The sequence below is a fragment of the Hordeum vulgare genome, chromosome 1H (genome assembly GCF_904849725.1).
Source record: "Hordeum vulgare subsp. vulgare chromosome 1H, MorexV3_pseudomolecules_assembly, whole genome shotgun sequence".
Lineage (NCBI taxonomy): Eukaryota > Viridiplantae > Streptophyta > Magnoliopsida > Poales > Poaceae > Hordeum > Hordeum vulgare.
In genome coordinates, this window is record NC_058518.1 from 307,173,876 (window position 1) to 307,185,212 (window position 11,337).

General features: G+C 42.9%; 1 protein-coding gene across 1 annotated transcript; it reads right to left on the minus strand.

Moving 5' to 3' along the window:
- Window positions 1-8,220: 8,220 nt before the first annotated feature.
- Window positions 8,221-9,345, minus strand: LOC123410062. Its single transcript, XM_045102954.1, has one exon. The coding sequence runs from the start codon at window positions 9,343-9,345 to the stop codon at window positions 8,722-8,724; it is 624 nt and encodes a 207-aa protein (XP_044958889.1). The 3' UTR covers window positions 8,221-8,721.
- Between the last annotated feature and the right edge of the window lie 1,992 nt (window positions 9,346-11,337).

Genomic DNA, 11,337 nt, shown 5'->3' on the forward strand with positions numbered 1-11,337 from the left:
AATACTTTTCTGCCGCCGGAAGCCCTTGTTCCCGTGAGTTCCAATCTGGGAGCTTTTTCTGGTAATCTGCCAGAGAGGGAATTGATCACGGAGGGCATCTACATCAACTCCATCGCCCCTCCGATGATGCAGTAGTAGTTCACTACAGACCTATGGGTCCATAGCTAGTAGCGAGATGGCTTCTTCTCTCTCTTTGATCTTTAATACCATGTTCTTCATGTTCTTCATGAAGATCTATCCGATGTAATACTCTTTTGCGGTGTGTTTGTCGAGATCTGATGAATTGTGAGTTTATGTTCGGATTATCTATGAATATTATTTGAATCTCTTCTGAATTCTTATATGCATGATTTCATATCTTAGCAAGTCTCTTCGAGTTATTAGTTTGGTTTGGCCAACTAGATTGATAATTCTTGCAATGGGAGAAGTGCTTAGTTTTGGGTTCAATCTTGCGGTGTCCTCAACGAGTGACTTAGTAGGGGTAGCGAGACACGCATTGTATTGTTGCCATCGAGGATAAAAAGATGGGGTTTTCATCATATTGCTTGAGTTTATCACTCTACATCATGTCATCTTACTTAATGCGTTACTCTGTTCTTCATGAACTTAATACTCTAGATGCAGGCAGGAGTCGGTCGATGTGTGGAGTAATAGTAGTAGATGCAGAATCATTTTGGTCTACTTGACACGGATGTGATGCCTATATGCATAATCATTACCTTAGATATCTTCATAATTATTCGATTTTTTATCAATTGTTCGACAGTAATTTGTTCATCCACCGTATTATTTTCCTTTATGAGAAAAGCCTCTAGTGAAATCTATGGCCGCCAGGTCTATTTTTCATATTATACTTTCAGATCTATAAACCAAAAATACCAAAAATATCTTGATGCAATTTATTAACTTTTGTTTCCGCAATCTTTTATATCTATCTCTATCAGATCTTATATTCGCAAATAACTCGGAAGGGATTAACAACCCCTTTTTAGCGTTGGGTGCATTAGTTTGATCATTTGTGTAGGTACTACGATTGGGGCCTTGCTTGTTGTTCCTACTGGATTGATACCTTAATTCTCAACAAACTGAAGAAAATACTTATCTACTTCGCTGCATCACCCGTTCCTCTTCAAGGAAAAACCAACGCAAGCTTAAAAGGTAGCAAGCGCTTCAGCTCGGGACCGTCGCCACCACGTCCGCCGGAGCTCCACATCCCACCCCACATCGTGGAGGATCGGTGGACGGGGTGACGGATTTATGTCATCGATGGCAAGAAATCACAGGAGTGGATGAGGAATCGCGGCGACTTGAGGATAGGGTTTCGACCCGTATCGCGGCCGCGAACCCGGATGTATACTACGTGGGCATTTGTTTCTGGCCACTGTAAACTTTTTACGAGCTGGGCCGACTATACGAGGACTAGTCTAACCTAAAAATTGATCAAATCCGTATATTCACTGCGTGGTTTTAATGGTATGCTTGAGATGCTCTTACACAAAGACATTAAAGTGCAACGGACAGTAATTCGAAACTCATGGAGAATGTGCAATAATCTCCTGCATGGTTCCAAAAAAAGGCACTTCTGTAGCTAAACATTGTCAGTCAAGTAAACGAACATGCACGCACCAATTACATTCATGGATCACCACAACATGCATAGAAATTTAACCAGTTTACATGTATTGTTGTCATACCATATACTACTCCCTCTGTATCTTTATAATTATAGTTTGAAAGGTCTACAGTGAAAATCAACTACTTCCTCCGTTTTATAATATAAAAACGTTTTTAACACTATACTAATATAAAAACGCTATTATATTATGCAGTAGCTAGCTTGGTTAGGGAACAAACCAGCTTGGTCTAGTTGAATATTCGCAACTATCATCTGGTGGTGACCTGTGCACGCACTCCAGCTCGTCGTTCTGCATGTTGTAGGAGTACGGTTTTTTTTTTTTTGCGGAAATGTTGTAGGAGTACGTTGATGTCTTGGGATTCCCCTTCCTGCTCAGGACATGATAGATCCTCTGGATTCCACCCTCAGCGCCGTTGTCGGTAAACGCGGTGTGGTGGGAGTCCATGAAGATATCGTAGTTACCACCGATGCCGCCCCGAACTACCTTGCGCCAACAAGAGCGACTACCATCCTCGGGCCTAGAGGCTAATAACTCGAAGACGCTGAAACCCTCTGCCTCGAGTGATTTGACCCTGGTACTGACCAAAAGCAGCTTGCCAGGCAAGGCGACGAGATTGATGCGGTCGAACTCACGTGGATACTCCTCCTTTATCAAGGCTTTAAACTTGAACGTGGCGCATGGCGGCGCATCGACCGAGTGGAGGAACTCGAGCGTGGCGCCGTCGAACACCGCCGTGGAGCCGTCGCATTCTAGGCCGTAGATCCTTCCCTGGAAGTGGGCGACGTTGACGAAATCAAAGCTGAAAGACGGGCAATGCCCCAGCTTCCTCCAGGCGGCGTCACCAGGCCGGCAGAGCACGATGGTCTTTCTGCCCAGCAGCCACATGTGGCACATCATGATCGTCATGCCGTCCGCCGCGCTTGCCGCCGGAGCGCCGGCCGCGGTCGGGGCGTGGAAGGCGAAGCGGAACGAGTCCGAGAAGTCGAGGTAGTTTCGGAAGAAGACCCCGTAGGCGCGGCATTGGATCATGATCTTGTCCCGCCGAAACCAGCACGCGCTCTCTTCGTCGGTGTGGTGCACGTACTTGACATGCATGATGTCGCTGGATGCGGCGCTCCTGTCGCGGATGGCGTTGATCTTGGGCAGAGCAACCGTTGCGCCCGTCGCCGGGCGCGAGAGGCGGCAGGATGCGTCGCGAGCATCGACGATGATCGACCACCCGCGGGACAACGGGAAGATGAGCGCGTCCTCTGAACCCGCGCGGAGAACAGGGCTGTTCGGAGACGCAGGAAGCAGGAGGCGAGGCGCATGACCTAGAGCAGAGCGCCATGTCCGGCAGACGGAGCGGAACACGGTCACCCCGGTGACGGCATCGCGGGATCGGTTGCCGATGGTCTCCAGCAGGTCCAACGGGAGATTCAACCAGTCAGGTTGTTCCTCATCAGCCTCCATTGTGGAGTAGTTTCTGTTTCTGTGTACGAAGAGCAAGTAGATTGGTTTTATTTTTTTACTTGTTTATACAAACCGAAGTTGTTTCACATTGAAACGTACAGTATCCTTCATGTACACTTTGACAACACATGATTAAACGTATCAAGCGTGGTACCTTTTCCTTTTCTTGATACTTTGCGTTTTTTTACCACAGTACAAACGCAACGGTTCATATACACGCACATACACCTATTCCTAGAAACGCTGACACATACACCCTACCTTATGAGCACCTTTGAAAGACCGAACCGGCATATCATCTTGATATTTAGGAAATCACCGTAGCACCTCGTCGTCGACGGAAACGTCTCCTCCCACTGAATGCGCATCGCCTGAAAATCCTAGAATAAACTCAGGAATAAATACAAGCATCAGGACTTGAACCATGTTGGACTGAAGATACCACAATCCCTCAAACCATTAAACCACAGGTTCGTTCGCAGAAGATACTTTGGTTCAACGAAGCTATATGTCGGAAACTCCTACCTGCCGCTCGTTGTGGCGGGGGTCGCTCACACGCACAGGGGGCGCCCGACTGGCCGGCCCACCTTTTTTTGTCTAAAAAAATGGGACAATTTCTATCTTTATTTTTATTTTCTGTTTCTTCTTTTCTTTTCTGCTTATATCTTTTTCCTTTTTTGGCTCGTATTTCTTTCCCTTTTTTTCTTTTTTTATCAAAATGAATAAACGTTGAATTTCTCAATCGGTTTTTGAAAACATGAACTTTTTTAAATTACAGAACAATTTAAAAGTGCGGACAATTTTTTAAAGCCTGAACTTTTTTTGAATCTTGAGAACAAAATTTGAAATAAAGAACAATTTTGAAAAAACCCAAACACATTCGGAAGCGCGAACGATTTTAATTTTTCTATAAAACAGAGAACAAATTTAAAAGCATGAAAAAAAAATTAAAGCACGAATATTTTTTGAATCTTGAGAACAAAACTTTGAAAATGAGAACAATTTTGAAAAATACTGAAAAAATTCATAAACGTGAACAATTTTTGAAAATACAAACATTTTTTGAATCTTGAGAACAAATTTCGAAGAAAAAGAACATTTTTTGAGAAACATTTTTAAAAATCCAGAACGTTTTCTTAAAATCCAGGACATTTATTGAAAATCTTGAACATTTTTCTAAAGAGAAAAATCGTTTTTCTAATTTTAAGAACAATTGTTGAAAATCCCGAACATTTTTTGGAAAATCAGAATAATTTTTGAAAATCCAGAACATATTTTGGAAAAGCAGAAACAATTTCGGAATTTGAAGAACATTTTTTGAAATTATAAATGGTTTTTAAAAGCGGCAACTATTTGAAATTGAGAACAATTTTTGAAAAAGGAAATATTTTTTCCTAATTTTAAAAACAATTTTTTAAATCGCTATTATTTTTGTAAATCCAAAACATTTTTTGAAAACCAAGAACATTTTACTAAAAATTAATGATTATTTTAGAATTTGAAGAATAATTTATGAAAATTCCAAATATTTTTCGAAAATCCAGAACATTTCTGAATATAAAGAACTTTTTTGAAAATGTAGAACATTTTTTATAAATAAAAAACATTTTTCTTATTTGAAGAATATTTTTTGAAACAGAAACAAAAATAGAATATGAAAAGAATAAATAAAAAACAAAACAAAACAAAAAACGGGTTCAGGGAACCTTCTAAAAAATTTCCAAAACCGAAAAAGGACGACTAAATACCTATAGAAGGTTCCAAAACCGGGGCGATATGATGAAACTGGACGGCCTATCTTGTTGGGAACATCACTGCCCCTTGTGCGAAGCCGATTCGCTGCAACTAGCGGTAAATAGTGTTTTCCCTATATGTCATTCGATTCCTATTACGGCTCGTCTATAGCGCCGCAGCTTTTGGGCCAGCGCAAACCTGGACCTTTACGTTTTTTCCTGTTTATAAATTTACTAATTTTTCACCGTTCTGTAACGGTTTTCTTTGGACTTTCGCTGTTTTTCTTTAATTTCCACTATTTCATTTTTAATCTTTTTCTTTGTTTTCTTTGTTTCTTTCTACGGTTTTCATCAGGTAGTGCTGCCATTAAACTCAATGATGATGTTGGCAACTATTTCCAAACAAAGAAAGGATTGCGACAAGGTGACCCAATATCACCCATGTTATTCAATAGAGCGGCGGATATGTTAGCGGTCATGATTGAGCGAACCAAGGTTGATGGACAAATAGATGGGGTAGTGAATCACTTAGTTGATGGTTGGTCTATCTATACTTCAATATGCCAATGATACGGTTCTTTTCATGGATCATGACCTTGAGAAAGCAAGAAATTTGAAATTAATTTTCTTAGCTTTAGAGCAACTCCCGGGTCTTAAGATCAATTTTTATAAAAGTGAATTATTTTGTTTTGGCGAGGCTCAACACGAGGCCCACCTATACGCTGACATGTTTGGATGCGGGTTGGGTGAGTTTCCAATCACTTATTTGGGGATACCGGTACATTATCAGAGACTCACAAAATGTTGAATGGAAACACATCGAGGAGAGACTTCAAAAAAGATTAAGTAGTTGGAAAGGTAAACTGCTATCTCTGAGCGGAAGGTTGGTCCTCATAAATTCAGTACTAAGCAATATGGTACTGTATATGATTTCCTTCTTCCAGTTGCCGAAAGGAGTACTACATAGATTGGATTACTTCTGATCGAGATTCTTTTGACAAGGAGATCACAAGAGAAAGAAATATCGGCTAGCCAAATGGAGTGTGGTTTGTCGTCCCAAGGACCTGGGCGGGTTGGGCATTCATGATCTTGAGGTCAAAAATATAGCCCTCCTTGATAAATGGTTGTTTAAGTTATTGACGAAAGATGGTGTATAGCAAACCCTCCTAAGGAGAAAATACGTGGGTTCAAAGGCATTATCCCAACTATATTGGAAGCCTGGGGACTCTCTTTTTGGGCGGGATTAATGGCAACAAAGAAATGTTTCTTCCCCTATGATTCCTTCTCGATTAAGGATGGCTCGAAAATTCGATTCTGGGAGGATAAGTGGCTAGGCAACGCTACACTCCGGAAACAATATCCAGCTCTATACAATATTGTGTGCCATAAGGGTGATACTATCGTCAAGGTTTTGGAATCATTTCCGCCAAACATGACATTCAGAAGGGATCTAATTGGACTGAGACTCCAGTCGTGGAACATATTGCTCCAGCGGTTAACCACGGCACAGTTGTCACAAGGGTCTGATGTATTCCGTTGGAACCTACATGGGAATGGACAATTCTCAGTAGAGTCTGTGTATAGAGTTTTGATCCAGTCTGATATGCCAGTTGATAATAAGAAGAAGATCTGGAAGATGAAGATACCTCTTAAGTATAAAATCTTTGCATGGTATCTTCGTCGCGGAGTCATTCTTACTAAATATAACCTTATTAACCAGAATTGGCATGGAAGTACGCAATGTGTCTTTTGTGTGCATGATGAGACAACTAAACATTTGTTCTTTCAATGCAAATTGGCTCGTTTTATATGGTCGGTCATCCAAATAGCTTCTGACTTGTATCCTCCTTGTAGTGTTCCTAATATATTTGGCAACTAGTTACATGAGATTGATCACAAGTTTAGAAGTCTTCTCAGGGTGGGAGCGCTTGCCGTGATTTGGTCGCCCGTGGCTATGTAGAAATGATAAGGTTTTTAATGATAAATGTACTTTTCTTATGCAGGTCATCTACAGATGTAGTGGAACGCTTCGTTTAGCGTCCTCTCTACACGAGTGGAGAATCGAGACCTATTTATGAAGGTGTGTACATGATTGAAGACTTCGGCGAGGGATACTTTTACCCAACATAGGTGGCAGCATGATCATAGGATTGGGCCACCTGTGACTTAGGCGTTATACAGATTCTTCATGTTTCTTTGTATTTCGCCTTCTTCTTCCTTTTTGACTTGGTGAGAAAACTTTATTCGCTGTGTGCATCTTAGTTATGAAGAGGCTGGATGTAATGCTTAAATCTTTTAAGTAATAAAGTGCCCCTTTTCGAAGAAAAAGCAAAGAACTTCCCGGTAAGCCAAAGTCAGGGAACTGCCAGACAAACATGAGCAATAAGCACAATATAGGATAAAAATGCTCGTCAAATTGTCAGGCTTAATCAACTGAAATTTTGGATATGAACACATGTAGGTGTTGTCTGAAAATATGAACTGCAACATAGTAATAATATATGTCGGCAGCCTATCCAACAATTAACATTCTGAGCAATAAGCACAAACGAAAACTAAAAAGTACTAACTCGGATCGTAGGTGAAATACTGCATTGGTCAGTCGGTATGTAATTCTGCAGTCCCCAATTTGTTTATCCATCAGTTGGATATACCCATGATCATTCTGCATGTATGCTACCAGTAGGAACGCAATGATAATCTAGGCTTACAAATTCCCTCGACCCACTACGATCAAGCGCATTTACATTTCAAAACGTGCAACACAGCAGAATATCATCCAAATTCGAGAATCAACAAGAAACCGAGCAGCGACAGTTTCAAAGTACACATGTTCACGTTCGCATTGCATTGGTCAGCCAGAGAATCTGACGGCGGACAAACCGGATCGCACCAGATGAATGGCAGACATTCTAGAGCACAGATCACCTACAAGGCTACAAGCTCTCGGGTTCAACTAGGACAGATAACACCACAAATGCTATGTTGTACATTTGATAAGTTAAGGGAGCTCCTACATGTTGGTTACATCTCAAATTAGTAAAATCACAGCATGGTGAACTTTGTTTGGTCAGATGAAGTATCCCTCGTGAATTAGAATAGAATCTAAGGCAAAAATAACTTCCCAGTAAGCCAAAGTCGTCAAGTGAATATGATAGTTTTTCGAGATACAAAAATACATATACTGTAGTACCAAAAAGACATCATGGCAATCTTCCAGTAAGCAAAAGTCAACAGCAAAGCCTGTGTGAGGCTTTGTACAGCCAGTCAAATGGAAGGGATCTATCCCAACAGAAGAGAATAACAAGTACGTTGGTTATCAACTTATCATGGAGGTCTAATGGCCAGAATTTCCATATCTTGACAGTTAGATAGGGGAAACATCAGGAACAATATGATAAAAAATGTTCTCAATAGTTATCATGCCTTAATCAACTGAAAGTTTAGATAGGAACACATGTAGACGATCAAGCGCATTTACATTTCTTTGGCCAAATTAAACGTGCAACACAGCAGAATATCACCCAAATTCAAGATTCAACAAGAAACGTCCGAGCAGCAACATGTTCACGTTCGCATTGCATTGATCAGCCAGAGAGTCTGACGGTGGACAAACCGGATTGCACCAGATGAATGCCAGACATTCTAGAGCACAGATCACCTACAACTACAAGGTTACAACTATAACAACCAATGTACGTAGTGCTAGAAGAAGCATAGACGTGTTCATCTGACACGGCAACTCATGCATCAAGAGGTTCGAGTCCCACACACCGTACTGCTAGCATCCAGAAACGATAACGAACCGCACAAGCTCATGCGGAAATCTTCGGGGCGCAGGAATGCAGGAAGGAACGGAAAACAGAGGCTTACTGGCGATCGACTTGGTTGCGAATTCCTCATAGCGCAGGCTGCAGTATGTGCGTGGAGATCCTGGACTGCAGAAGAAGGATTTGCCGCATCAAGACCACGCGGTTGTGCAACGCCCTGGCCTCCCTGACGGCGTCGACTGTGAGCAGCTCGGCCGCCTCCATCCAGGCGACGCGGAGCGGGGCCCCGATCGGGAGAACCGAGGCGAGGTCGATGGCGTCCCGGGCCGCCATGTACAAGGACGCGGCGTTGCGGAGGCATTCCTCCATGCGGCGGGTGAAGCGGAGCGCGGTGCGGTTGCAGCTCTCCCATATCTCCCTCCATGCCTCGTTGGGTCCCAGGCCCAGTTTGTTGGCGCAGAGGGGGACGCCGCAGGCCAAGCCGTGGAGCGAGCGGCGGCGCTGGATGTTGCGCCGGGCGTCCTCGAGGAGCGTGGTGGGGCTGACCCCGTCGGGAGCCGGGTCGACGTAGCCTGCGGTTGCCTCCTCGATGCTGGCGCCGCAGCGGATCGCGCGCAGTAGCTGGACTTGCGCCTCGAACTTGGCGATGGCGGGGTCGATCAGACTGGTGGTTTCTTCCGGGGTGCCGACAACTTGGTCGAGGCCTTCCAACACCACCCGCGCCACCCTCCGCCACCCGTTCGCGTTCGCCATTGCCGCCGCCCGCCGGTCTCTCTCTCTCTCTCTCTCTCCCCCTCTGCTTCGCGGGCGTGATGGTGTGGAACGTGGGCGTGGAATAAGACGGGGAAGGAGGAGAGAGGGGAATGACTTTATAGGGACGGACGGGCGGGCCGGCGACGAGGTGAAATGTGATTTGTTTACCGTGGCTTCGGAGAGAAGCCAAGTGGAATCGGCCGTGTTTGCTGTGTCACTGACAACGATTTTGAGATTTTTACCGCTCGTCATTTTCCGCATCCTTTCAGTTCGGCGGCGCGCAAGGTGAATAATCGGTTACAGCCGTGGGGCCCACCTGGCCAGCCTGGCAATTTGCCCAGCACACCGGAAGCGTCCAGAAACCCCAAAGTCCCGAACCCACATCGGGTAGTTTTGTTTTTAAGTTGTTCATTTTTCTCAGTTTTTTCTTTTATGGTTTGGTGTTTGCTCTGTTTTCATATGTATAAATCATCAAGATGTCATAGGTTATAAATTATACTCCTTCCTTTTGAAATTACTTGCCGTAAAAATGGGTATATAAAGAACTGAAATACATAAATTCATTTCTCCGACAAGTATTTCTGAAAGAATAGAGTACATATGAATATATAGAGAATTGAAATAGATAAATCCGTTTCTCCTCCCATATGGTTAGTGGTTGCTGCTTCAAAGGGATGGTCAGCAACATCGTGGGCATAGATATGTCCTACAACATCTTGACAGCGTGGGGTTGTTACGGTTGCAACACCGACAACATCGGATGTGCTTCGAGGCAAATCGACCATGCACAAGACTAAGCTACATCAGTGACGACCACAACATCGGTCATGTTGGAAACATTCGGAGCGTAGTAGTGTTGCAAAGTATTCATTGTGCAAATCTCGGCACATCATTTTTTTAGTATCAAACCAGCGATATAGATACCCCTGAAAAACAAAAATAAATAAGTTGAGGTCTTGAGGAGGTTGATCGTCTTCTTCATCTCAATCGGGTTGATGACGCCTAGTAATGTCGCCTCTCCATTGTCAAGTCAGCAAATCGTTATTGATCGAGGAAGAAAAGTTATTAAGGCCACATACTGTCGGACCAGGAGCCTAGAGAAGAAATTGTTTGAAATCATCATCAGAAGATTCACAGATCCAAGGCCCCAACCTTCTAAAGAGCTCACAGGCTTTACGTTAGCACCGGAGGCCACACAACATGATAGAGAGGAGGCAGAGCACCGAAGCTACGAAGATAGGTTGTTGCCTTTGCCACGCCAACAAACCCATCAAACTCTAACCTCATCGGCTAGAGAGAACGAAAGTAATATATGCCAATAGCCATTCATGTTTCCCAAATCAACACCATCGACATGAGGAGGCTTGAGGAAACCTTGTTTTTGGCAGATAGGTGCATCCACCACCAACAACAAAACATTGCCGCGTAAGACACAGCTATTTTGAGCCCGAGCTCAAATGGACCTGGTTGAGTAGTAAAATCGTAAAAAATTTAAAAAATCTGAAGAAAAAAAATGAGAAACATTGACAAAAAATTTAAGTGCATGAAAACACATTTGTGAAAGTTGCAGCAAAAAGAAACAAAATCGTTGCTTCAAAAATGCTTTTTCCAAAGGCATTTTGAAGTACTCTTTTTTTCTCCGACTTCCATGAACATCATTTTAAAATGAAAATTTACAGGCTCTTAAAACATTTATTAAAATTTATCACAAAATAATTCAAATTTTCTTTATTTTTTTCAAATTTACTATTTATCCTAGCATACTTTCATTGCCGTGTAACCCTACTAAAGACCTTAAATTTCTATTGCCCGGGTTGTCGTTGGTACAAAAGCATATCGACATACATACCATCATAAAAAATCTCTTATTTTTAGTGGCCACCTTGAGCTCCCATATTTTAAGTTTTGAATTAGTAACTTCGAATGAGCATCCTCGGGGAAACTTTCATTCGTGACGGGTACGTGCAGGTGCATGGTCCATGAGTAGCACTG

What these genes read in the sequence shown, in the direction of transcription:
- LOC123410062 (XM_045102954.1), bottom strand. Translation starts at nt 9,345, where the DNA reads ATGGCGAACGCGAACGGGTGGCGGAGGGTGGCGCGGGTGGTGTTGGAA.